This window comes from Mustelus asterias, chromosome 8 (assembly GCF_964213995.1).
Source record: "Mustelus asterias chromosome 8, sMusAst1.hap1.1, whole genome shotgun sequence".
NCBI lineage: Eukaryota > Metazoa > Chordata > Chondrichthyes > Carcharhiniformes > Triakidae > Mustelus > Mustelus asterias.
The window spans coordinates 5,067,536-5,094,935 of record NC_135808.1 but is presented as its reverse complement, the minus strand read 5'-3'; the positions used below and the strand labels follow the sequence as shown (position 1 = coordinate 5,094,935).

Here is a 27,400-nt window from a genome sequence, read left to right as displayed (position 1 = left end):
GGACTCCACAAGGCCTCAGAAAGGGCAGTCTTCGGAGCCCGTGAACCAGTGAATCCTACGGTTGTGCGGAACTGCTGCATGCATCACCCTCCACCCCAGGTCCCCGACGTAATTGGGGGAGATCCCTCCGTAGAGGGACCTCCAGCGGGGACCTCCGCCGCCCGGCGGCAACAAGGCCCGCCAAGGTGTATCCGGGCGACAGGCGAGGAGGCGGTAGTGGAAGGTGTGCAGCAGCAGCCCGCACAGAAAACGCCTCCGCGCGGTAAAAAAAGGCACGGAGGGCATTTCCGCGAGGTGGCTCAGGCTGTGGGGCACCTCACCCAGGGAGGGGTGAGCTCTGTCCGGGTGGGGGACGGGGTGAGCCCTGTCCGGGTGGGGGAGGGGGTGAGCTGTGTCCGGGTGGGGGACGGTGTGAGCTCTGGTGAACCAATCGCCTTAGGGACTACTTGAAATCCCGCCTCCCTCACGATGACTCAGAGGCGCTTTGACCAATCGGCTTTCAAATCCTCCAGAAATCAGTATTAATGCTCAGAGTGACAGGAGCGCGAACCAATCGCCTTCTAAGCTTCATGAAACCCGCCTCCCTCAGTCTAAGGGCCCAATCGAACACCCACTTCTTCTCTGATTGACAGTCATAGCGACCAATCGACAGTCCCTCCCCGGAACCGCCTCCCTGAATGTAAATGACAGCCACACCGACCAATCAGCTTCTCCATTCCCCGGAAAACCACAGCCTTTACTCTGACTGACAGGAGCTCAGACCAATCCATGTCCGGTATTCGCGAACCCCGCCCTTCACTGTGAATGACAGGCGTGTTGACCAATCGCCTTTCAGGATTCCCCGAAAGTCCGCCTCCCAAACTTTCCTGACAGGCGCTTTGACCAATCGGCTTCCAGACTCCCCGGAAACCAGTTTTCTTTGATCAAAGTGACGATTTCTAACCAATCACATTCCCAGGATCTGGAATCCCGCCTCCCTCAGAGTGACAGGAGTCCCGGCCAATCGACGTCTCCATTCCCCGGAATCCCGCCTCCCTCACGCAGAGTGACAGGTGCTCCGGCCAATCGGCTTCTCCATTTCCCGGAATCCCGCCTCCCTCACTCAGAGTGACAGGAGCTCTGACCAATCGGCTTCTCCATTCCCCGGAATCCCGCCTCCCTCAGTCAGAGTGACAGGAGCTCCTGCCAATCGGCTTCTCCATTCCCCGGAATCCCGCCTCCCTCAATCAGAGTGACAGGAGCTCCGGCCAATCGGCTTCTCCATTCCCCGGACCCCGCCTCCCTCACGCAGAGTGACAGGAGCTCCGGCCAATCGGCTTCTCCATTCCCCGGAATCCCGCTCCCTCACTCAGAGTGACAGGAGCTCCGGCCAATCGGCTTCTCCATTCCCCGGAATCCCGCCCCCTCACTCAGTGACGACACAAACAACATGTTGAGTTTCTGCTTCTTGGATTTAATGATGAGCTGTGGAATCTTTGAGAAAAACTGTTTCTATTCCAGTGATTCTCAGATTGTTTTGTTTGAAGAATCATTTTACAAATGTAACCATGGAGCCCCCAATGTAAATTATAATTCTATATAATAACCACAATATGAACAGGTTCCATCAGTTTACAGCTGGCAGGAGGCAGGGAGACGGTGTGAAATTATGGGATGGATCTGTTAGTGACCTTTAACCCCGCAGATTGTCAGCGGCGCCGAGTTTTTCCCGGTATTCCATCCCGGTCTGAAGATGGGAAAGATTCTCTCGGTGAAAGTGTGGGTGAAAGTGTGGAGATGGGACATGTTGTCCGCATTGTAAAATGACACCTGTCCACCCTCATAGTCCAGGAAAACCCCGATCTTCCGGGGATTCACACTCGGGGTGAGGGGGGTCTCTGAGGGGGAGGTGAGGGCTGAATAACCTCTTCGGAGTCTCAGCCCCACAATCCGCAGCAACATAGAACCAAACCATCCTCTTGAATTCAGCCCCACAACCCAGAATCCGGACTCAGGGCTCAGGAAGATTAACCCTTTCCTGTTCACAGACTCTCGGGCCACTCCCAGAATCCACTCTGTCTTCTCCCCCACCTCCACCTCCCAGTAATGTCTCCCTGATGTGAATCCCTCTGATCCCAGGACACATTCCCAGTAATCAAACCTCTCCGGGGTGTCAGGGAGCGGCTGCCGTTTGTCTCCGTCTCTCACACTGGTCCGGTCCTCAGACAGGATGAGCTGGGGATGCGCTGTGTTCGGATCCAGAGTCAGAGAGGCTGGAGCTGGGGGAAAGTTAAAATAACACAGTCAGTGATTTAGAGAGAGGGGGTGGGGAGGGGAGAGAGTGTGAGGAGTGAGGAAGAGAGGAGAGAGGTTTGTGAGGGGGAGGGGAGAATGAGGGTTGGGGGAGAAACAGCAGGAATGTGATGGGTTCATGGAGCCAGAGGGAGGGGAGAGGAGTGGGAAGAGAGCAGAAAGGAGAGGCAGGGAAGAGGGGAGAGGGTGAGTGACAGAGAGATAGGGAGGGGGAAGAGAAGGAGGTGGAGGGGTGCAGTTGGGAAGAGAGAAAACAGGCAGTAATGAGAGGGACTGGAGGGAGCAGGAGGATAAAGAGGGAGAGAGAGCGGGATGAGGGAGAGGGCAAGTCAGAGTGGGACGTTTTGAGTGGAAGCAGGAGAGAGAACGGCAGAGCAGATGACAGGGATTGGGAGAGTGGGTGAGAAAGAAAGGGCAGAGAAGAGGGAGCATCTGGAAGGCAGGTCGTGTGGGAGGCTGTGAGACATCAAGGTGGAGGGGTACAGAGCTCAGGGTGGCAGAGAGTGAGAGAGAGCATGAAAACAAAAGTGGGAGAGTGTGAGAAAGAGAAACGAGGATAGTTAATGAGAGCAAGAGCGTGGGAGGAAGAATAGGATGGTGTGAGAGAGAGTCGGAGAGAGGAGAGAATGTTGTGTGGGATCTTCTAGATAGTTTGCCCAGTTAAAAGGCTTCATTTTAAGGTATTTCTGCCTAATGTAACTAATTGTGCTGTGCTTTAAGCTAACTTCAGCTAATTTGGTCACATCAGCTTGAAACTCTGTTTCTAGCCTGGAGACTTAGTTGTATTCTCTGAAAGTACAATGTACAGAAGCTTACTCATGGTCACAGAAACAAGTTGTTAGTGCAGCTGGAGACTGCTTATACAAAAGTAATCTTTATTTCGCTTTCTGTAAAATGCTTATAAAAGACGCTTAAATAAAGGAGTAGTTACTTTGGACCAGTCGTGCTCAAGTTTATTCTGAAGAAATAAACAGACCCTTCCGTGCGAAAGACAGGATGGGAAATAAAGCAGGAGGGGCAGGGAAGAATGTGGGAGAGAGGGAAAGGGGAGAGCGTCTGAAGAGAGGAGAGTGAGGGGGAGACGTATTGCAGAATGATGAGGGAAGGGGATAGGAGGTGAGGTGGAGAGAGATTATGCGTAGATGGGGGAGAGTGGGAAGGTGCTGAGGGAGAGTGGGTGGGGAGCAGGGTCAGGGAGCAGGAGGGACAAGTGAGTGCCTGGCAGAGAGATGGGATGGTTGTGGGGAATGGGAGAGAGATTGCGGGACAGATTGAGTTTCAAGTTTATTATTGTCACAAGTAGGCTTAAATTAACACTGCAATGGAGTTGGTGTGAAAATCACCACACTTCGGCGCCTGTACACTGAAGGAGAATTTAGCACGGCTAACCATCACGTCTTCGGACTGTGGGAGGAAACTGGAACACCTGGAGGAAACCCACGCAGACGTGGGGGAGAACGTGTAGACTCCGCACAGACAGTGACCCAAGCCAGGAATCAAAACCGGGTCCTGAGAGGCAACAATGCTAACCACTGTGCCACCGTGCCACCCAAGGTAAGAAGAAGAGAGGAATTAAAGAGGGAGAGACAAACGGAGAGCGGGAGGTGAGTGAGAGAGGGAGAAAGGGGAGAGAGAATGTTGGTGGAAAGAAGTTAGCGGGGAGAAGGGAGGGTATGTGAGTAGAGGAGAGCATAAGGGACAGGGAGAGGAAGGAGGGAGAGACAGTGGGGTTGGGGAAGGAGAATTTGAGAGAGGGAAGACAGACTGAGAAGAAGAGTGGGAGGGAAGGTCAAGGTTGAGGAGAGAGGGAGAGGGGACAGAAGTGGGGGAGAGAAAGCTGCAGAGAGCGGGTGGGAGGTGATATCTCTGTGAAGCATCGTGTAGATGTCACTGTACAGATTGTACACAATCCGAGTCTGTAAGATATCACACAAAAAATCAATTCCAAGGACAAAAGAATTTGGAACAGGAGTAGGCCATTCGGCCCCTCGAGCCTGCTCTGCCACTCAACAAGATCGTGACTGATCTGATTGAATATTGTCAGTGCTCCGGCCTCCACTGCTCACTGGGGTAGAGAATTCCAACACAAATCACCCTCTGACAGAAAACAAAATCTCATTTCTGTATTAAATGGGAGATTGCTCATTTTCAAACTGTCCATTGTACAAGACGCCATCGCAAGGGAAACATCCACTCAGCATCAATCCTGTCGAGTCTCCTCAGTGTCTTCTATGTTTCAATAAGATCACCTCTCATTCTCCTTAACCCCAATGGGTATAGGCCAAACCTGCTCAGGCTTTCATGATAACATAACCGCCTTCATCCAAGGAATCAGTCTCTAATTCAATTTCTTTATTATCTGTATTAATCATTTGGATGAGGGAAGTGAATGTATGATTGCTAAGTTTGAGGATGGCACAACAATAGGTGGGAAGGCAAGTGGTGAGGATGACAGAGTCTACAGAGGGATTTAAAAAAAATTAGTGTGTGCGTGAAAGCTTGGCAGATGAAAAATAATGCAGGAAAATGTGAAGTTATGCACATTGGTGGGAAGATAAAGGAGCTGGATATTATTTGAATAGAGAAAGACTGCAGAAAGCTGCAGCACAGAGGGATTTGGGATCCTTGTGCAAAGATCACAAAAAGCTGGCATGCAAGTTCAGCAAGTATTAGGGAAGACAAATGGAATATTGACCTTTATTAAAAAGGAATGGAGTATGAAAATAGGGAGGTCTTGCTAAAACTGTCCAAGTGACTAGTTAGACCACACCTGGAATACTGTTTTCATCCCCTTACCTCAGAAAAGACATACCAGCATTAGAGGCAGTCCAGAGAAAGTTCATTAGACTGATTCCAAATATGGAGGGATATGTTTATCAATCGAGGCTAAGTCGGATGGGCCTGTACTCATTGGAGTTTAGAAGAATGATACAGATAGGATTCTCAGGGGGCTTGACAGCTTGGATGCTGACAGGTTGTTTCCCTTTGTGGGAGAGTCCAGGACCAAAGGACATATCCCCAGAGCAAAGGGTTGTCCATTTAAGACAGAGATGAGGAGGAATTTCTTCTCTCAGAGATAGTGAATCCTTGGAACTCTTTACCGCAGAGAGCTGTAGAGGCTGGGACATATCTTTAGGGCTGAGATGGACAGGTTTTTAATCAATAATGGAATCAGGGTTATGGAAATAAGGTGGGAAAATGAAGTTGGAGGATTATCACATCAGACCAGTCCTGATCTCATTGAATGGCAGAGCAGACTCAATGAGCCGAATGGCCGACCTCTGTTCTTGTGTCTTATGATCTCATGATCTTATGTAAGGAGATCAAAATAGTGCACATTACTCCAAATGCAGCCTCACTAAGGCCCTGTACCCCTGCAGGCACAATTTTTATACTTGATTCTCCTTACAATAAACACCGACATCCCATTTATATTCCTAATTACTTGCTGTACATGCAGACTAACGTTTTGTGATTTTTACACCAGGACATCCAGATCCCTCTCTACCCGAGAGTTCTGCAGTTTCTCGGTGTGATACCAGACCAGACCCCAAATTTGTTACAATATTGGATGAGGCTCCATATTTTGTTAGATTCAGAATAGGAACAATCAATATTTTTTGGTGCACAGAGCAAATTTGAAATCCCAGTTACTAAAGAAGGGTATAAAGCCATAAGATTCCATAATTTGAAAGAAATACAATAATTTTAGAGGCAGCACCAAGGCATAATGGTTCGCACTGCTGCCTCACAGCTCCAGGGACATGGGTTCAATTCCAGCCTTGGGTCACTGTCTGTGTTGAGTTTGCATGTTCTCCTTGTGTCTGCGTGGGTTTCCTCCGGATGCTCCGGTTTCCTCCCCACTCCAAAGGTGTGCGGGTAGGTGGATTGGCCATGTTAAATTGCCCCTTAGTTTTTGTGTGTGAGTGTATGCCCTGCGATGGATTGGTGTCCCATTCTGGGTGTACCCTGCTTAACTCCCAGTGCCTGTCGGGATAGGCTCTGACTCCCCAGGACCTTGAATTAGAGTAAGTGGTGAAGTGAGGAATAATTTTTGTATTAAAGAATCAATGAAGCGAACAATTAATACTATATAACTTACACATAAATAATGAACGAGGTTAGCATGAATTAACAGGAAATCCTAATGACTCACTAAGAGGATAAAGTCATAAGATTCCATAATTTGAAAGAAACACAATAATTTTAGAGGTGGCACAGCGGTGGTGGTAACAGTTGGTTAGGCTGCTGCCTCACAGCTCCAAGCACTGGTCTCACACACACCTGAAACCTCATGTTAGATGACATGACCAAGGCAGAACACACAGACTTTCTCAATAATCTGTCCAAATGTCAATGATCACCATTAAAAACCTCCCATAAATAATGGAGGATCAGGTGACTGGCATTAATGAGGAACTACAAGATGCTCTGATGCTTATAAGAATAGTAGAAATAGAGAAATGAATGAGATTCGAAGTAGATAAATTTCCCCAGACCTGGTGGTCTCTATCTCAGATGCTGAAAGTAGTGACTGGAGAGAAAGTAGATGCATTGGTGGTTATCTTTCAAAATTCTACAGACTCTGGAATTGTTCCTGCAGATTGGAAGGTGCAAATGTAACTCCAATGTTTAAGAAAGAAGGGAGAGAATATGGGGAATGAAAAACTTGTTAGCACGACATTAGTCAGAGGGAAAATGCTCGGATCTGTAACAAATGATGTAATAACTGAACACTGAGAAAATAATGGTGAATTTGGGCGCAGTCAATGGGGATTTATGAAAGGGAATCAGTTTCACAAACTGGTTGGAGATTTTGAAGAATGTAATAGCAGAATAGATAAGGTGTAACTGGTGGATCTGGTGTACTTAAATTTTCAGAAAGCTTTTAATAAGATCCCACACAAAAGGTTAGTAAATAACTTTCAAGCAGATGAAATTTGGTGGAATGTACTAGCATGCAGTCCATGCCAGTATATGTACATGGGAACTGATTAACACACTGAAAAGAGAGAGTAGGGATAAATGCTCATTTTGAGGTGAGCAGCCTGTTACTAGTGGGGAAACACAAAGATCAGTGCTTGGGTCTCAGCTATTCACAATCTACATCAAAGAGGGCTTCCAAGGATCTCCACCCTTTCACCGTGCTCCAGATATGGTCCCATTAATGTCCTATATAACGAAAGCAGAATCTCTACACCTGCCTGACATCATTCGATCTCACTGTGAACATTTGGGATAAAACAGGAATTCTATCCTGGAATGGGCAGATCCGTCTGGCCTCGAGTGGGTGAATCTGTGCGGCACTCTGTCTACTGGGCTGGCAAAGACATTGTGCAGCTTGGGTCTTTTACAATTTTCATCATGAGACTGGATGTGACACACAGTTTGCTGTTGGCACTGCTGGATCGTCCAGCTATATCGATGATGTTCATGTCACTGTCCAGAGTGACCGGTCTGGAATTCACCAGCAGCAGTGCGAGCTGCTGAAGGATGGCCGGTCACTTGCTGTTTTGAGCTGGGGTGTACACAGTGAATAACCAGAGCGGAGCATTCTTGTACAATACATCTGATATGAGGAGGTGACTGCCCATCACCTCCACAACATCAGAGATGGTGAAGTTCCCTCTCCACAGCAGAATATCCAGGCTGCAGGAACAGGAATCATGTCCTCCTGATCAGATCAATCAGACCACCATCATGACCATGGACTGTAAGTGCTGAGATGTGGCATCCCACACTCCTGTAGAAATGACAGGTCAGCTGTGATATTGTCAAGGTATCCCAAGACCAAAACACAACTTGTAAATTTAACACTGATCTTTGGATAAATGCCTGTCCTTTACCAGACCCATTGTCTGTGATAGTTCCAGCTCTTTGGGGAGCTCTTGCATACCCATAGTGTCCACAAACATTCTCACTATTGCTGGGCTCAGAAAGCCATCCTGGTCCAGTCAGCGAGTGTTGTTCAATCAGGGTGACATTGTGGACTGGGCGAGAGAGAGAGGTGGGGGTTTGGGATCAGGGAACCAGAGATGTTTGGGCTGTCCGTAAGGGGTGTATGAGGAGGGAGGTGACTACACCGGAGTGATCCTAAAGGAAGTAGCTACACAGATAGTGGATTCATTGGTTGTCATTTTCCAAAAATCCTTTCTGATTCTGGAGAAGTATCGGAGGATTGGAAAACTGCCAATGTGACACCGCTATACAAAGAGCGAAGGAGGCAAAATGCAGGTAACTATCGGCCGATTAACCTAACATCTATTCATAGATTCATGGAACAGTACAGCACAGAACAGGCCCTTCGGCCCACGATGTTGTGCCGAGCTTTATCTGAAACCAAGATCAAGCTATCCCACTCCCTATCATCCTGGTGTGCTCCATGTGCCTATCCAATAACCGCTTAAATGTTCCTAAAGTGTCTGACTCCACTATCACTGCAGGCAGTCCATTCCACACCCCAACCACTCTCTGCGTAAAGAACCTACCTCTGATATCCTTCCTATATCTCCCACCATGAACCCTATAGTTATGCCCCCTTGTAATAGCTCCATCCACCCGAGGAATCTATTGTTGGAAAAATGTTGGAATCAATTAAGGATGTAATAGGGGCACAGTTATAAAGTCATAATCTAATCAGGCTGAGTCAGTACGGATTCATGAAAGGGAAATCATGTCCGAATAATTTATTAGAGTTTTTTGAGAAGGTCGAAAGCAGTGTGGATAGAGGGGAACCAGTAGATATGTTGTATTTTGACTTCCAGAAGGCATTTGACAAGATACCTCACAGGAGGTTAAGTTATAAGATGGTTAAGTCCGTGGTGTTGGAAGTAGTATATGGCACGGATAGAGAATTGTCAAAGGGGCATGGAACAGCGATTGGGGATAAGGGGTTCATTTTCAGGTGAGGTTCCACAGGGATCAGTGCTGGGACCGCAACTGTTTCGAATATATATAAATTACGTGGATGAAGGGAGCAAATGGACTGTATGAACCTGATGAAGGAGCAACGCTCCGAAAGCTTGTGATACCAAACAAACCTGTTGGACTTTAACCTGGTGTTGTGAGACTTCTTACTGTGACTTGGACGAAGGAAGCAAATGTAGACAATTTTGCAGATGACAAAAATAGGTGAAAAGGCAAGTTGCGAGAGGGAAACAGTTTGCAGAGAGATCTTGATAGGTTAAGTAAGTGAGCAAAAAGTTGGCAAATGGAGCAGAATGTGGGAAAATGTGAAGTTGTTCAATTTGGAAGGGAGAACAAATGAACAGAGTATTATTTAAATGGAGAAAAATGGAAGAAAGTTGTAACACAAAGGGACTTGCGGGTTCTTGTGCACGAAACACAGAAAGCTAGCACACAGCGGCAGCAGGAAATCAGGAAGGCTAATGGAATGTTGGGCCTTATTTCAAGGGGGATGGAGTATAAGAGGAGGGAAATCTTGCTGCGACTGTACAAGGTACTAGTGAGACCATATCTGGAGCACTGTGAGCAGTTTTGGTTCCCCTTATTTGAGGAACGTCATTATTCCATTGGAGGCAGTTCAGGGAAAGCTCACTCGGATGATCCCCGGTACGGAGGGATTGTCATGAGGAAAGTTAAAACAATTTGGGACTCTACTCATTGGAATTTAGAAGAATGAAATGTAATCTCAATGAAACATAGAGGATTATTAAGGGGCCTGACAGGGTAAATGCTGAGAGGATGTTCCCCCTCATGGGAGAGTCTTGGACCAGAGGGCATAGTCTCAGAAAAAGAGGCATCAGCTTAAGATGAAGATGAAGAGGAATTTCTTTTCTCAGAGGGTAATGAATCTCTGGAATTCTTAACTGCAGAGAGTTGTAGATTCTGGGTCGATCAGCATGTTCAAGGCTGAGAGAGACAGATTATTAATCAGAGAGGGAATCATGGGTTATGGTGTTAAGGCGGGAAAGTTGAGATGAGGGTGTGAGTCTTTGGAACACCTTGCCACAGAGAGCGGTGGGGACAGAGTCCTTGTGTATATATAAGGCTGAGATACATAGATTCTTGATCAGGAATAGAAACAAGGGCTTTGTGGAAAGGGCAGGAACGTGGACGTGGGGAATGTCGGCTCAGCCAGGATCTTATTGAATGGCAGAGCAGGCTTGAGGGGCTGAATGGCCTACTCCTGTTCCTATTTCTAGTGGTCTCATGGAGACGGCAACTGTGTGAGTAGCAAATTAAATTCACATGTTAAGTTCTGGTCACACCTTTTCATTTTTAACTATAGATTAAGAATCAAAATCGGATGTGAAACTCACCTTTAATAAGTTATACTGGCTTGTATAACTTGTAGAACCAACAAGGAACAAGCCATCTTGGACTGGGTGTTGTGCAATGAGAAAGGATTAGTTGGCGATCTAGTTGTGAGAGAACCCTTGGGGACGAGTGACCATAATATGGGAGAATTCTTTGTCAAGGTGGATAGTGATGTCGTTGATTCTGAGGCCAGGGTCCTGAATCACAATAAAGGTAACTATGATGGTATGAGGGATGAATTGGCCATGATCGACTGGGGAACATTACTGAAAGGAAAGACAGTGGACAGGCAATGGCAAGCATTTAAAGAACAAATAGGTGAACTCCAGAAATTATTTATTCCTGTTTGGTGCAAGAGTGATAAAGGAATTGTGCCCAAAAGATGGCTTACAAGGGAAATTAGAGACAGTATCAGATTCAAGGAAGATGCATACAAATTGGCAAGAAAAAGCAATAGGCCTGAGGATTGGGAGCAGTTTAAAATTCAGCAAAGGAAGACCAAGAGATTGATTAAGAAGGGTAAAATAGAGTATGGGAGTAAGCTAACGGGGAACATAAAACTGACTGTAAAAGTTTCTATAGGTTTGTGAAGAGAAAAAGATTCACAATAATGAATGTAGGCCCAGCTGTGAGGAGGATGAAGAGATGCTTCAGCATGATTTGGACAGGCTGAGTGTGTGGGCATATGCATGGCAGATGCAGTATAATGTGGATAAATGTGCAGTTATCCACTTTGGTAGCAATAACAGGAAGAAAGATTATTACTGGGATTTACGACCATTTAGAAAGATGCGGATTAATCCGGGATAGTCAGCACGGATTTGTGAAGGGCAAGTCATGCCTCACAAATTTGATTGAATTTTTTGAGGAGGTAACTAAGTGTGTTGATGAAGGTAGGGCAGTTGATGTCATATACATGGATTTTAGCAAGGCGTTTGATAAGGTCCCCCATGCTCGGCTTATGATGAAAGTAAGGAGGCGTGGGATAGAGGGAAAGTTGGCTGATTGGATAGGTAACTGGCTATCTGATCGAAGACAGAGGGTGGTGGTGGATGGAAAATTTTCAGACTGGAGGCAGGTTGCTAGCGGAGTGCCACAGGGATCAGTGCTTGGTCCTCTGCTCTTTGTGATTTTTATTAATGACTTAGAGGAGGGGGCTGAAGGGTGGACCAGTAAATTTGCTGATGACACCAAGATTGGTGGAGCAGTGAATGAGGTGGAGGGCTGTTGTAGGCTGCAAAGAGACATAGATAGGATGCAAAGCTGGGCTGAAAAATGGCAAATGGAGTTTAACCCTGATAAATGTGAGGTAATTCATTTTGGTAGGACTAAGTTAAATGTGGATTACAGGGTCAAAGGTAGGGTTCTGAAGAATGTGGAGGAACAGAGAGATCTTGGGGTCCATATCCACAGATTTCTAAAGGTTGCCACTCAAGTGGATAGAGCTGTGAAGAAGGCCTATAGTGTGTTAGCTTTTATTAACAGGGGGTTGGAGTTTAAGAGCCGTGGGGTTATGCTGCAACTGTATAGGACCTTGGTGAGACCACATTTGGAATATTGTGTGCAGTTCTGGTCACCTCACTATAAGAAGGATGTGGAAGCGCTGGAAAGAGTGCAGAGGAGATTTACCAGGATGCTGCCTGGTTTAGAGGGTAGGTCTTATGAGGAAAGGTTGAGGGAGCTAGGGCTGTTCTCTCTGGAGCGGAGGAGGCTGAGGGGAGACTTAATAGAGGTTTATAAAATGATGAAGGGGATAGATAGAGTGAACGTTCAAAGACTATTTCCTCGGGTGATTGGAGCTATTACAAGGGTGCATAACTATAGGGTTCGTGTTGGGAGATATAGGAAGGATATCAGAGGTAGGTTCTTTACGCAGAGAGTGGTTGGGGTGTGGAATGGACTGCCTGCAGTGATAGTGGAGTCAGACACTTTAGGAACATTTAAGCGGTTATTGGATAGGCACATGGAGCACACCAGGATGATAGGGAGTGGGATAGCTTGATCTTGGTTTCAGATAAAGCTCGGCACAACATCGTGGGCCGAAGGGCCTGTTCTGTGCTGTACTGTTCTATGTTCTATTTGAGTGGGTGTAAATTGAGAGAGGCGGATACTCAGTGAGACCTTGGTGCCCTCATACATTAGTTGCTGAATGTAAGCGTGCAGGTACAGCAGGCAGTAAAGAAGCCAAATGTAACTGGTTTGATTAGTGAGTTTGCGGACAACACAAAGGTTGGTGGATTTGCAGATAGTGGTGAGGACCATCAGAGGATACAGCAGGCTATAGATCGGTTGGAGACTTGGGCGGAGAGATGGCAGATGGAGTTTAATCCGGACAAATATGAGGTAATGCATTTTGGAAGGTCTAATACAGATAGGAAATATACAGTAAATGGCAGAACCCTTAAGAGTATTGATAGGCGGAGGGATCTGGGTGTACAGGTACACAGGTAATTGAAAGTGGCAACGCAGGTGGAGAAAGTAGTCAAGAAGGCATACGGCATGCTTGCCTTCATCGGCAAGTCATGTTGCAGCTTTATTGAACCTCAGTTAGGCCGCACTTGGACTATAGTGTTCAATTCTGGTCGCCACACTACCAGAAGGATGTGGACACTTTGGAGAGGGTACAGAAAAGATTTGCCAGGATGTTGCCTGGTATGGAGGGCATTAGATATGACGAGAGGTTGGAGAAGCTTGGTTTGTTCTCACTGGAACGACGGAGGTTGAGGGGCGACCTGACAGATTATGAGGGGCATAGACAGAGTGGATTGTCAGAAGCTTTTTCCGAGGGTGAAAGAGTCAATTACTCGGAGGCATAAGTTTAAGGTGCGAGGGACAAGGTTTATAGGAGATGTACGAGGCAAGGTTTTTTACATAGAGGGTGGTAGGTGTCTGGAACTCTCTGCCGGGGGAGTTCGTGGAAGCAGATACGATAGTGGCTTTTAAGGGGCGTCTTGACAAATACATGAATAGGGTGGAAATGGAGTGATATGGTCCCCGGAAGGGTAGGGGGTTTTTGTTAAGTCGAGCAGCATGGTCGATGCAGGCTTGGAGGGCCGATGGGCCTGTTCCTGTGCTGTAATTTTCTTTGTTCTTTGATATGTTGGCCTTCATAGCGAGAGGATTTGAGGAACGGAATAGGGATGTTTTGCTGCAATTGTACAGGGCATTGGCGAGGCCACACCTGGAGTATTGTGTGCAGTTTTGGTTCCTTATCTGAGGAAGGACGTCCTTGCTACAGAGGGAGTACAGCGAAGATTTACCAGGCTGATTCCTGGGATGGCAAGTCTGTCATATTAGGAGAGACTAAGTCGGTTCGGATTATATTCACTGGAGTTTAGGAGGGTGAGAGGGAATCTCATAGAAACTTATAAAATTCTAACAGGGTTAGACAGGTAGATTCATAAAGAATGTTCCCAATCGTGGAGGAATCCAGAACGAGGGGTCATAATTTGAGGACAATTAATGGACTAGTATTTAAATGGTGAAAAATTACAACATGCAGAGGGACCTGGGGGTCCTTGTGCATGAATCGCAAAAACTCAGTTTGCAGGTGCAGCAGGTGATCAAGAAGGCAAATGGAATGTTGGCCTTTATCGCGAGGGGGATAGAATATAAAAGCAGGGAGGTCTTGCTGCAACTGTACAAGGTACTGGTGAGGCCGCAACTAGAGTACTGTGTGCAATTTTGGTCCCCTTATTTGCGGAAGGATATATTGGCCTTGGAGGGAGTACAGAGAAGGTTCACCAGGTTGATACCGGAGATGAGGGGGTAAGCTTATGAGGAGAGATTGAGTAGATTAGGCCTGTACTTTTTGGAGTTTAGAAGGCTGAGGGGAGATCTTATAGAGACAAATAAGATAATGAAGGGGCTAGACAGGGTAGAGGCAGAGAGATTCTTTCCACTTAGAAAGGAAACAAGAACTAGAGGACACAGCCTTAAAATAAGGGTGAGTCAGTTGAGAACAGAGTTGAGGAGGAACTTCTTCTCTCAGAGGGTAGTGAATCTCTGGAATTCTCTGCCCATTGAAGCAGTGGAGGCTACCTCGTTAAATATGTTTAAGTCCCAGGGAGATAGATTTCTGATCAATAAGGGAATTAAGGGTTATGTGGAGCGGGCGGGTAAGTGGAACTAAACCACTATCAGATCAGCCATGATCTTATTGAATGGCGGGGCAGACTCGAGGGGCTAGATGGCCTACTCCTGCTCCTATTTCTGATGTTCTTATGTTCTTACAAGGGGTAAACCTTTTAGAACTGAGGTGAGGAGAAATTGCTTCACCCAAAGGGTGGTGAATCTGTGGAATTCACTACCAGTGAATGTAGTTGAGGCCAAAATGCGGGATTTCAAGAAGAAATTCGATATTGCTCTTGGGGCTAATAGATCAAAAAATATGGGGAGAAGGAGGGATCAGGATATTGAATTTGATGATCAGGCATGGTCAAAATAAAAAGCAGAGCACGTTCGAAAGGCCAAATGGCCTACACCTGCTTCGAGTTTCTATGTAAACTGGAGAACTATCTGGAGTGGCAGTTGTCTGTCAATCACCTGAAAGCAGTTGGTTCATGAGTGTTAATCAGTGCAGCAGGAAGTAAAACTCGCAAGCGACTCATCAGAGGGTCTACAAGTAAGACTCACCTTTCAAAATGCATGGCCAGTAATAGGTGCATGAGACAGGTGACTGCGCTGGACTGGGATGGAGACTGAGTGAGCAGCGAATTAGGTTCATGCGGGAATGAAATGCACAGGGGAAAGAAATGTGGTTATCATTGGAATTATTCTAAGTTAATTAAGTGAGTAATTTAATTAAATTTAACTGGAGAACATGAGGAACAATGCAAGGCAGGTGTTATGTTGCAGCTGAGGAATGTGTGATTTTAGACGTCCAGGTGTTCCATGACAAACATATTTGCAGAAAGTGTTAGCAGCTGGAGGACTTCCAGATCAGAATTAGTGAGTTAGAGGCTCAACACAGAACATAGAACAGTACAGCACAGAACAGGCCCTTCGGCCCACGATGTTGTGCCGAGCTTTATCTGAAACCAAGATCAAGCTATCCCACTCCCTATCATCCTGGTGTGCTCACGGTAGCACAGTGGTTAGCACTGCTGCTTCACAGCTCCAGGGTCCCGGGTTCGATTCCCGGCTCGGGTCACTGTCTGTGTGGAGTTTGCACATTCTCCTCGTGTCTGCGTGGGTTTCCTCCGGGTGCTCCGGTTTCCTCCCACAGTCCAAAGATGTGCGGGTTAGGTTGATTGGCCAGGTTAAAAATTGCCCCTTAGAATTCTGAGATGCGTAGGTTAGAGGGATTAGCGGGTAAATATGTGGGGGTAGGGGCTGGGTGGGATTGTGGTCGGTGCAGACTCGATGGGCCGAATGGCCTCCTTCTGGACTGTAGGGTTTCTATGTTTCCATGTGCCTATCCAATAACCGCTTAAATGTTCCTAAAGTGTCTGACTCCACTATCACTGCAGGCAGTCCATTCCACACCCCAACCATTCTCTGCGTAAAGAACCTACCTCTGATATCGTTCCTATATCTCCCACCACGAACCCTATAGTTATGCCCCCTTGTAATAGCTCCATCTAGAACACAGAACACAGAACACAGAACAGTACAGCACAGAACAGGCCCTTCGGCCCACGATGTTGTGCCGAGCTTTATCTGAAACCAAGATCAAGCTATCCCACTCCCTATCATCCTGGTGTGCTCCATGTGCCTATCCAATAACCGCTTAAATGTTTCTAAAGTGTCTGACTCCACTATCACTGCAGGCAGTCCATTCCACACCCCAACCACTCTCTGCGTAAAGAACCTACCTCTGATATCCGTCCTGTATCTCCCACCACGAACCCTATAGTTATGCCCCCTTGTAATAGCTCCATCTACCCGAGGAAATAGTCTTTGAACGTTCACTCTATCTATCCCCTTCATCATTTTATAAACCTCTATTAAGTCTCCCCTCAGCCTCCTCCGCTCCAGAGAGAACAGCCCTAGCTCCCTCAACCTTTCCTCATAAGACCTACCCTCTAAACCAGGCAGCATCCTGGTAAATCTCCTCTGCACTCTTTCCAGCGCTTCCACATCCTTCTTATAGTGGGGTGACCAGAACTGCACACAATATTCCAAATGTGGTCTCACCAAGGTCCTGTACAGTTGCAGCATAACCCCACGGCTCTAAAACTCCAACCCCCTGTTAATAAAAGCTAACACACTATAGGCCTTCTTCACAGCTCTATCCACTTGAGTGGCAACCTTTAGAGATCTGTGGATATGGACCCCAAGATCTCTCTGTTCCTCCACATTCTTCAGAACCCTACCTTTGACCCTGTAATCCACATTTAACTTAGTCCTACCAAAATGAATTACCTCACATTTATCAGGGTTAAACTCCATTTGCCATTTTTCAGCCCAGCTTTGCATCCTATCTATGTCTCTTTGCAGCCTACAACAGCCCTCCACCTCATCCACTACTCCACCAATTTTGGTGTCATCAGCAAATTTACTGATCCACCCTTCAGCCCCCTCCTCTAAGTCATTAATAAAAATCACAAAGAGCAGAGGACCAAGCACTGATCCCTGTGGCACACCGCTAGCAACCTGCCAAAAGTCCGAAAATTTTCCATCCACCACCACCCTCTGTCTTCGATCAGACAGCCAGTTACCTATCCAATCGGCCAACTTTCCCTCTATCCCACACCTCCTCACTTTCATCATAAGCCGACCATGGGGGACCTTATCAAACGCCTTATTAAAATCCATGTATATGACATCAACTGCCCTACCTTCATCAACACACTTAGTTACCTCCTCATTGTGCAGACACTGCACAATGTAAGGGAATGGGAGAAATACCTGGACAATTTGTTCCGGAATATGGTCACACCTCTTAGAATAGGATTACCTATTTTGGTCAGCAGTGAGTGACAGGAGGATGTGACCGAGAGTGAGACAGGTAAAGGGACTGAGCAGAGAGTAATGGAGGAGCTTCAGACTTTGCAGTTGTTGAAAAGGTTTGAGATGCTTACAATCTGTGTGGATGAAAGCAAAGGCTGCAAAGTGAATGAGCAGTCTAACCATGGCACCATGATACAGGAAGCCTATCAAGTGGGGGATAACAAACAGGAATGTGGTGGCAGTAGGGGACAATATAGTGTGGGACACAGATACTGTTCTCTGCAGCAAAAGTGAGCATGTGCTCAGAGCTGGAGAGGAATTTTCATTGTAAGTGGGAGGATCCAGTTGGCATGGTCTGTGTAGGTACCAAAGACATAGACAGGACAAGCAAAGAACATTGTCCTGGTCCACTCCACTAATGTTCAATCAGGGTGATATTGTGGGCTGGGTGAGGACACTGAGGTTGGAGGGAAGTGGTAACGCAAGCAGGGATATTTGGGATATCTGTAAAGGGCATCGTCACCATGAGAGGCTCGGTACCAATTAAGAAGCAGAACCTCAAAGGTAATAATCTCTGGATCATTACCTGAGCTACATGTAAACTGGCAGAGGGAAAATGAGATGACAAAGATGAATGCTCAAAGGCTGGTGTCTGGATCATGGGCATTGGCACCAGTATTGGGGATAGTGGGGTTGTTTTGATTCGATTTATTATTGTCACATTTATACTGTGAAAAATATTGTTTCTTGCAGGCTATACAGATGAAACGTACTGTTCATAGAGTACATATGAGAGAAGGAAAGGATAGGATGCAGAATATAGTGTTGCAGTTACAGATAGGGTGAAGAGAAAGCTCAGCTTAATATATGAAAGCACCAATCAAAAGTCTGATGGCAGCAAGGGAGAAACTGTTCTTGAGTTGGTTGGTACGTGTTCTCAGACTTTTGTATCTTCTTCCCGATGGAAGAAGGTGGAAGAGATTATGTCTGTGGTACACGGGGTCCTTGATTATGCTGGCTGCTTTTACTGATGTGGAGATGCCGGCGTTGGACTGGGGTGAACACAGTAAGAGTTTTAACAACACCAGGTTAAAGTCCAACAGGTTTATTTGGTAGCAAATACCATTAGCTTTCCGAGCGCTGCTCCTTCGACATTTCCACTCCATCTGACAAAGGAGCAGCGCTCCGAAAGCTAATGGTATTTGCTACCAAATAAACCAGTTGGACTTTAACCTGGTGTTGTTAAAACTCTTACTGCTTTTACTGAGGCAGCGGTAAGTGTCGACGGAGTCAATGGATGGGGATCTGGTTTGTGTGATGGATTAGGCTACATTCACAACCCTTTGTAGTTTCTTGCAGTCTTGGTAGAGCAGGAGCCATACCAAGCTGTGATACAACCAGAAAGAATGCTTTCTCTGGTGTATCTGTAAAAGTTGGTGAGAGTTATGGCAGTCATGCCGAATTTCCGAAGCCTCCTGAGAAAGTAGAGACGTTGGTGGACTTTCTTAACTATAGCATTGGCATGGAGGGACCAGGACAGGTTGTTGGTGATCTGAACACCTTGAAACCTGAAGCTCTGGACCATTCCCACTTCCTCACTGTTGTTGTAGACAGGGGCATGTCCTCTATTACGTTTCCTGAAGTCGATGACTCTCGTTCGTTGTACTGACATTGAGGGAGATTATTGTCGTCACACCATTTTACCAGATTCTCTATCTCTTTCCTGTAGCCCGTCTCATCGTTGTTTGAGATCTGACCCACTATGGTCGTGTCATCAGCAAAGTTGAAAATCGAGCTGGAGGGGAATTTGGCCACGTGGTCATAGGTGTATCAGGAGTATCGTAGGGGGCTGAGAACACAGCCTTGTGGAGCACTGGAGTTGAGGATGATCATTGAGGAAATGTCGTTCCCTATCCTTACTGATTGCGGCCTGTACGAAAGGAAGTCTAGGATCCAGTCGCAGAGCGAGGAGCCAAGCCATAGGCCACAGAGTTTGGAGATGAGTTTTGTTGGAATAATGGTGTTGAAGGCTGAGCTGTAGTCAATGAATAGGAGTCTGACATTGGTGTCTTTGTTATCTAGGTGATCCAGGTTTGAGTTCAGGGCCAGGGAGATGGCGTCTGCTGTGGACCTGTTGCGGTGATAAGTGAACTATCATGGATCCAGGCAATCTGGGAGGCCGGAATTGATTTGTGCCATGACTAACCTTTCAAAGCATTTCTTAATGATGGATGTTAGAGCCACCGGACGGTAGTCAAGTTAAAGTTTATTTATTAGTCACAAGTAACGCTTACATTGACACTGCAATGAAGTTACTGTGAAATTCCCCATGTCGCCACAGTCTGGCACCTGTTTGGGTCAATGCACCTAACCAGCACGTCTTTCAGAATGTGGGAGGAAACCGGAGCACCCGTAGGAAACCCACGCAAACACATGGAGAACGTGCAAACTCTACACAGACAGTGACCCACGCCGGGAATCGAACCCAGGTCCCTGGCGCTGTGAAGCAGCAGTGCTAACCAGTGCTACCTTGCCACCCCGCACACTGCCTGATTGTTGGGATGGTCTAAACCTGAACTGCTAGAATGAGTGTTCTAACAAATTGCATAACTCGGGAAGTAAAGAGAGCTTTAAACTAAACTCGGAGGGTGAAGGATCCAAATTGCGTACAGGTGGTAAATCCAGGGGGAGATTCAAGGCAAGAAACCATCATAATAATATGGGAAATGAGGATCATAGAATAGCAGGAATGGACAAAGAGATCCAAACTAAGAATACAACAGTAATCAAGACTAGATGATACAAAGATAATAAAAAGATGAAACTAAAAGCTGTGTATGTGAATGCACACAACATTCATAACAAAGTAAACAAATTGATAACACACATTGAAGTAAATGAATATGATCTGATAACTTTACAGAGACATTGCTGCAGCAGGAAAGGATAACATTTAATGACATTTAAGAAGGATAGAAAGCTCGGTAAAGGTGGAGGGCTCGCACTGTTTATCAAGGACCTCATTGGTGCAATAGCTGGAGATGACCTTGGTTCAGGAGATCTGGATATAAAATTGGTTTGGAGATGAGGAATAGGAGGGGAAAGAAGTCAATAGTGGGAGTGGTCTACAATCCTCGCAACAGTAGCCACAATGTGGGTCACAGATGAAAAGACAGTAATAATCATGGGTGATTTTAATCTAAATATAAACCGGAAAAATCAGGCTGTAGTTTCCTGGATGGGGAGTTCACAGAATTCTTTCGAGAAAGTTTTTCATAGCAGAACGTTCTGGAACGAACCAGAGAGGAGGTTATATTAGACTTGGCTTTGTGCACTGTGACAGGAATAATGAGTGAATTCAGAGTGAAGGCAGCACTGGGTAGCAGCAACTACAATATGATTGAATTTGAAATCCAGTTTGAAAGGGAAAAGAGAGGATCTAAGATCGGTATTTTAAACTTGAATAGGAGCAACTATCTGATCATGAAAGCTAAGCTCGTTGTAGTGAACTGGGACCCCAGGTTTGGAGATATATCGATAGAAGCAATGGCAGATATTTAAGACGATATTTCAGAATATTCAGAATAAATATATTCCTACTGTAAAGAAAATCCCCAGTGGGAGGATCCACCATCTGTGGTTCACTAATGAGCCATGAGGTTCGATCTGAAAACATGCCGGCACCATCGACGGGAAACACTTTTTTTGCGCTGGAACCAATACTCTACCATTTCTGGATAAAGAAGTTAAGGAAAGGCTCAAATTCATGGAAAAAGCTTATAACTGAGCAAAGATGAATGGCAGGTCAGATGACTGATCAGAATGTAAAGAATTGCAGAGACCAAACCCCCACAATAATGTAGCAGCAGCAAAATAGGTATCCAGTGTCCCCACACTAAACATAAGGAGAAGTCACATTGTCTGTACAAACTGGAGACATTTGATATAACTGGAGACTCAATACAATGTTGATCTTCCATTGGTGGTGATGCCCCACCCAGAGGAACAATCTATACAATGGTTTAATCCCTGGTCTTAAAGGGACCACTGGAAACCCCATTGGAAATGAAGTAAGGAGTTTATTTGCTCTGTTTCCTGCCTAATATTTATACCGGAAATGACATCATCAAAACAGAAAACTTCATCATGATCACAATGCTGTTCCTGTGATCTTGTTGTTTGGAAATTGGTTTTCTCATTTTCTACATTCAAACCGTGACTGTTCCTCAAAATTATTCCACTGGTTCTGAAGTGTTTAGGCTCACACTGCAGGAATGAAGGGAGCTTTAGATGATTTCTCTGTGACCAGGAGGTGAGTTATTTTTCTCACTGCTGCTTGCTGCTCCTTTCTCTCTCACCCCCGCTGTGTATTCATGAGGATTTCTTGTCCCCTGTTCCCTCCTCAGGAACGACAGAACATTTTCCCACACTGCAAACCAGTGGGAAACTGGACAGTGATATTGTTCTGAAGATCAGCCCTCAGAATGGATTGGGCCTCTGATCAAATTCATAGAGTGAGCGGTGGGTTCACTGGTTCACTACCTCAATGGAGTCACTCAAAAACTCAACCTAATCCAAACTGCCCTGTCACCCTCCCTATTCTAGATTTAAAAGCTACACCTACTTTGATCTAGACTCTGTGACCGAGTCAAACACGTGGATGTTTATAATCTCCCTTTTATTCTGAACCTTGAACATTTCAATAAGATCACCACACCCCCTCTCTTATCCAGTGCAGACTCGCAGTTTCTGCAGTCCCTCCTCTTGATTAATGTGTCCAATTCCACCAAACAGATTATTGGTCATTTATCACTTGCTCTCTAATGTCTGTGTGTCTTCCTGATAAATGATGATAAAAAAATGTTTCCCAGAATGACAGACGGAACCAGTCCAGTCTCCGAGAGAAATTCCATTTCACATCCTGAGATTGGTGCTCTATTCCTCTGGTTATACAGATCCCTTCCCTGCTTTGACACACAGCGCTGATGGCTTCAGACACTTACCCAGAGGAACCAACAGAAAGAGAAATATGAGAATGGGGAGACTCCAGGTATTAACAACCGGAAATGTGAGTATTTAATCTGGATCTTTGGAGCCCATTCAATATATTTACAACTGAATTGATAATCAATAAAATTAAGATGAGAGATTTACCGGGGTTAATGAAGTTTATCATTTCTCTCCATGCTCTGTACTGTAAAAGGTCTTTGTACTTCCTGATAGACAGGGCGGCAGCAGATACTGAGAGTACCTGATCGTCATCACTAATCCTGTAAATGGTAAAAATGATGCTCTGAATTTGTCTTTGTTAGAAGATTTTAGAACTTATTAAAATGGTCAAGTTTTCAGCATTTTTGATGATAGAGTAAATGTACAAAGTGAAATGTTAATCTAGTTTCTCTAACTGAGAAAGGAATAACTTTTAAATTCAAGGGCAGAGAATGGAAACAGCCATGTCTTGAAAAAGGTTCAAAACCTGATAACAGACATCACACACTGCAGGAAATGATGAACATTTAGCCTGTCCACCTGCTGTATTATAAACAAAGTTTGTAGAACAAACACAAAGGCTGGAAACATCCCAAAGCTGAATATCCAATTCTGCAATCCCTGGGCCCACAACTCTCCCAGAATCCTGCTCTCCTCGACTTCCGGCACCTTGAACAACTCTGATTTCAGTCACTCCCCCATTGGGAGCTGGACCTTCAGCTGCCGAGGTCCCGAGTTCTGGAATTCCCTCTCTGATCCTCTCTATCTTTCTAATTTTCTGTCTTCCTTCAAGACACTCTCTGAAATCCACCTCCGTCATCCAGATAATATATTTCCTTTTTTGGTTCTGTGTCAATTTACTTTTATAACGCTCCTGTGAAACTCCTTAGGATATTAATTTCCAATAAAGGCACTACATAAATACAAGTGTTGTGGTTGTTAACGACACAGAGCCAGTTTGTATTTAGTGTAAAATTAGAATCCGTTCCCCCCTTTAATGTGAGACTTTCTCGGGTTGGTCAGGCTCCATGCAGGGACATGGGTGACCCACTCCTTGGAAACATGCGGTTCTCTCAGGGTCAGTGGGAAGGTCACAGACACTAACAGCCAACATTGGGCAAGTGATCACTTCCGGCCTGGGAACCAGATTGTATTATTTACACTTCCCGGTTATTTATTACAATATTGTAGAACAGTTCTGTAAAATCACTGTAATAAAGTGAGTTATCATAAAGCTCTCGTCAGTGTGTATACGCGGAGCTTATCATTTCCTGCAGTGATGATGTCTTGGTAACTAATGACCAACCATTTAAAGTTGTGACAACAACCAATAAATAAATACAGAATAACACTTCACTGAGTTTATTTTACCATTCTGCAGAGTTTCAGTAAAGAACATGTCCTACCTTCTCTTCCGACAAGCTTCCTCCTGAAAGAAATGAATCAGGAACAGTGAGGATGACAGTAACAGATTTCAGGAGCAGTTAGACAGGCTGGTGAAATGAGCAGACTCAGAGCAGATGAGATTTCACACGGAAATGTAAAGTGATGCATTTTGGAAGGAAAATTGTGGAGAGTCAAATAAACTGGAATTGAACATCAGTCCCGCTCACAGACACAGTGACTCTCACACACCGTACCAGACACACCCACACACACACAACATGGAACTGGAACTGGATATCAGTCCTGCTGACAGACAGTGGGGGTTATTCTCCAGCCCACTGCGATGCTCCAGCAATGCAACAGGCTGGGGGACATCAGTGGAGGTTGTTTAGCGGGCTCCCCGCTCGGCGCCACGGCCTCCACGCATCTCCCAGACGAAGATTTGTGGCGTCATCAACTCCGCCGAGCTAATTTCCATATTTAAGTTCCTATTTACATCTAATTAGTGGGTCCGGGATTAGAGTCTCCGGACCCGCTAGTGTGTCTCCCCCTGCCAGGAGTGGTTCACCCCAGCGGGTTTTAGAACAGCTCCCACTAACAGGGAGCAGGCGGCCCAACCCCAACGGAAGGAACAGAGGCCATGGAGGCCTCCACAGGGGGTCGGGGGTAAGGGGTGTGCACCTTGGGCAGTGCCAGCTTGGCAGTGCCAGCCTGGCCCCCGGCAATGCCCAAGGGGCAAAGTGGCAATGCCCACTGGGCATCGAGCAGTGCCAATGGGGTGGGTCAGAGGGGGCAGGGCAATGAGGGTGGGGCCTGTTGTGAGGGCGATCGGTGGGAGTGGGTGGGGAGGTGGATGGGTCCCACTGCCACTCTGCACAGGGATCGGTGGCAGAGGAAGGGAAGAGGGTGATCAGGACTGGCCATCCAGGTTGCGGGGTGTGGAGGGGGGTGGGGTGGGGAGGCTGGCGGGATTGGGGTTCAGGGAGATCGGGGCTTATGGGGCAGTTGGTGGGGTGGGGGTTGCGGGGGAGACATCGGTGCATGCCCAGAGAGGTCCGGGACGCCAGCAATCAGGGGATTAGGGGGGGCCGAAGGGGAAGGGATGCGGGGTCGCGGTGCTGGCCAGCGATCTCCGCTCTGACAGATCGGTGCATGTGCAGTTTCCCACTCAGCGCTATGCTGCCGGCCTCTCCAACGGGAATCGGGCCCGCTCCCTGATTTTCAGCGTGAATCTCGCTGAGGCACTCTACAATACTCAGAGTTTGGGCGATTCATTTTGAAAATCCCACTACAAAAAACCCAGCGGGAGTTACTCCAGGTTTTACACAAATTCGGCACTTCGAATTGTTTTGGGAGAATCGGCCCCAGTGACTCTCACACACCGTACCAGACACACCCACACACTCACAACATGGAACTGGAACTGGATTACAATGGCAGTTCCAGGAGGAAATTAAACACGGAAATAATCACAAAGCAAGTGTGAAGATCAAGAAAACTCATTCTCAGGAGGTTCCAGGTATTCCCAGGAATCTGCAGACAGTGTGGGAGCCGTTAATTCCGAGACGACAGGAAAACGGTTCAGGAAGGGACACAAAATTCTGTTCAATTCTTTTAGTATTTTTCAGTAAATTCTATATTAATTTCACAGTTATCATCAGTTATTTAGTGACTGTGTGAAGTTTCCCTGAACTGAGCCGCAATATATTCCCTCACCTTCAGAAATATCAGCTCGTCTTTTTGCTCCATCTGTTTCTGTATCTTTGAGAGTTTCCCCTCAATAGAATTTAAATTCTCCTGAATCTCTCGAAGGTTTTTCTCCATTGGTTTTAGAATCGTCTCCTCTTCTTCCCTGAGATCTCTGAGTAAACGCTGCTCTTTCTCAGTGAGAATCTGGTGCATTTTAGTGAACTCGGATGTGATGTGGGTCTGCAGACTGCTCGACTGTTCCTACCGAATGAAACGTGAAAAATAGAACATAGAACATAGAAAAGCTACAGCACAAATAGGCCCTTCGGCCCACAAGTTGCGCCAAACAATTTCCTTGCATTCTTGGCTCATCTATAACCCTCTATCTTACTAACCTCCATGAACCTATCCAAAAGTCTCTTAAAAAACTCAATCGAATCCGCTTCCACCACCACTACCGGCAGCCGATTCCACACACCCACCACCCTCTGAGTGAAAAACTTACCCCGAACATCTCCTCTATACCTACTCCCCAGCACCCTAAACCTGTGGCCTCTCGTGACAACCATTTCAGCCCTGAGTAAAAGCCTCTGAGAATCCACTCTATCAATACCTCTCAACATCTTATACACCTTTATCGGGTCACCTCTCATCCTTCACCTCTCCAAGGAGAATAGACCTAGCTCTCTCAACCTATCCTCATAAAGCACACCACTTAATCCCAGCAACATCCTCGTAAATCTCCTCTGCACCTGTTCTATGGCTTCCACATCTTTTCTGGAATGAGGCGACCAGTACTGGGTACAGTACTCCAGGTGGGGTCTGACCAGGGTCCTATACAGCTGCAGCATTATCTCCCAATTTCTAAACTCAATTCCTCTATTGATGAAGGCCAGTATTCCATACGCCTTCTTAACCACAGCCTCCACCTGCAACGCCGCTTTGAGCGTCCTATGAACCCGGACCCCAAGATCCCTCTGCTCTTCCATACTGCCAAACGTCTTATCCTTAATATTATATTCTTCCATCCTATTCGACCTGCCAAAATGAACCACCACACACTTATCTGGGTTGAAGTCCATCTGACACTTCTCCGCCCAGTCCTGCATCTTATCTATGTCTCGTTGCAACTGCTGCCATCCCTCTACACTATCCACAACACCTCCAACCTTTGTGTCATCAGCAAACTTGCCAACCCATCCTTCCACTTCCTCATCCAGGTCATTTATAAAAATCACAAAGAGCAAGGGTCCCAGAACAGATCCCTGGGGCACCCCACTGGTGGCCGACCTCCACTCTGAAAAAGACCCATCTACAACCACTCTTTGCTTTCTGTGGGCAAGCCAGTTCTGAAACCACAAAGCAACGTCCTCTTGTGTCCCATGCCCCATCACTTTCTCCATAAGCCTTGCATGGGGCACCTTATCAAACGCCTTACTGAAATCCATATAGACCACATCTACCGCTCTTCCCCCATCTAAGTGTCTAGTCACATCTTCAAAAAACTCAATCAGACTCGTAAGGCATGATCTGCCTCGGACAAAGCCGTGCTGGCTACTTCTGATCATACTATTCCTTTCCAAATGTTCATAAATCCTGCCTCTCAGGATCTTCTCCATCAATTTACCTACCACTGAGGTTAGACTCACCGGTCTATAATTTCCTGGGCTATCTCTTCTCCCTTTCTTGAATAATGGAACCACATCCGCCATCCTCCAATCCTCCGGAACCTCTCCTATCTCCATTCATGATGTAAAGATCATCGCCAGAGGATCAGCAATCTCTTCCCTCGCCTCCCACAGTAACCTGGGGTACATCCCATCCGGTACCGGCGATTTATCTAACTTGATGCTTTTCAACAGCTCCAACA

General features: G+C 46.3%; 1 protein-coding gene across 1 annotated transcript in view; it reads right to left on the bottom strand.

Annotated features, from left to right (window-relative positions):
- Nucleotides 1-1,432: 1,432 nt before the first annotated feature.
- Nucleotides 1,433-27,400, bottom strand: part of LOC144496784 (zinc-binding protein A33-like) — a 28,164-nt gene continuing 2,196 nt past the window's right edge. Inside the window, exons 3-6 of the mRNA XM_078217326.1 lie at nucleotides 25,558-25,791; nucleotides 23,862-23,884; nucleotides 22,621-22,736; nucleotides 1,433-2,258 (exon numbers count right to left, since the gene is read on the bottom strand). Of these exons, the coding sequence (XP_078073452.1) occupies nucleotides 1,663-2,258; nucleotides 22,621-22,736; nucleotides 23,862-23,884; nucleotides 25,558-25,791 (969 nt within the window). The 3' untranslated portion in view covers nucleotides 1,433-1,662. The remainder of the gene's footprint in view (nucleotides 2,259-22,620; nucleotides 22,737-23,861; nucleotides 23,885-25,557; nucleotides 25,792-27,400) is intronic.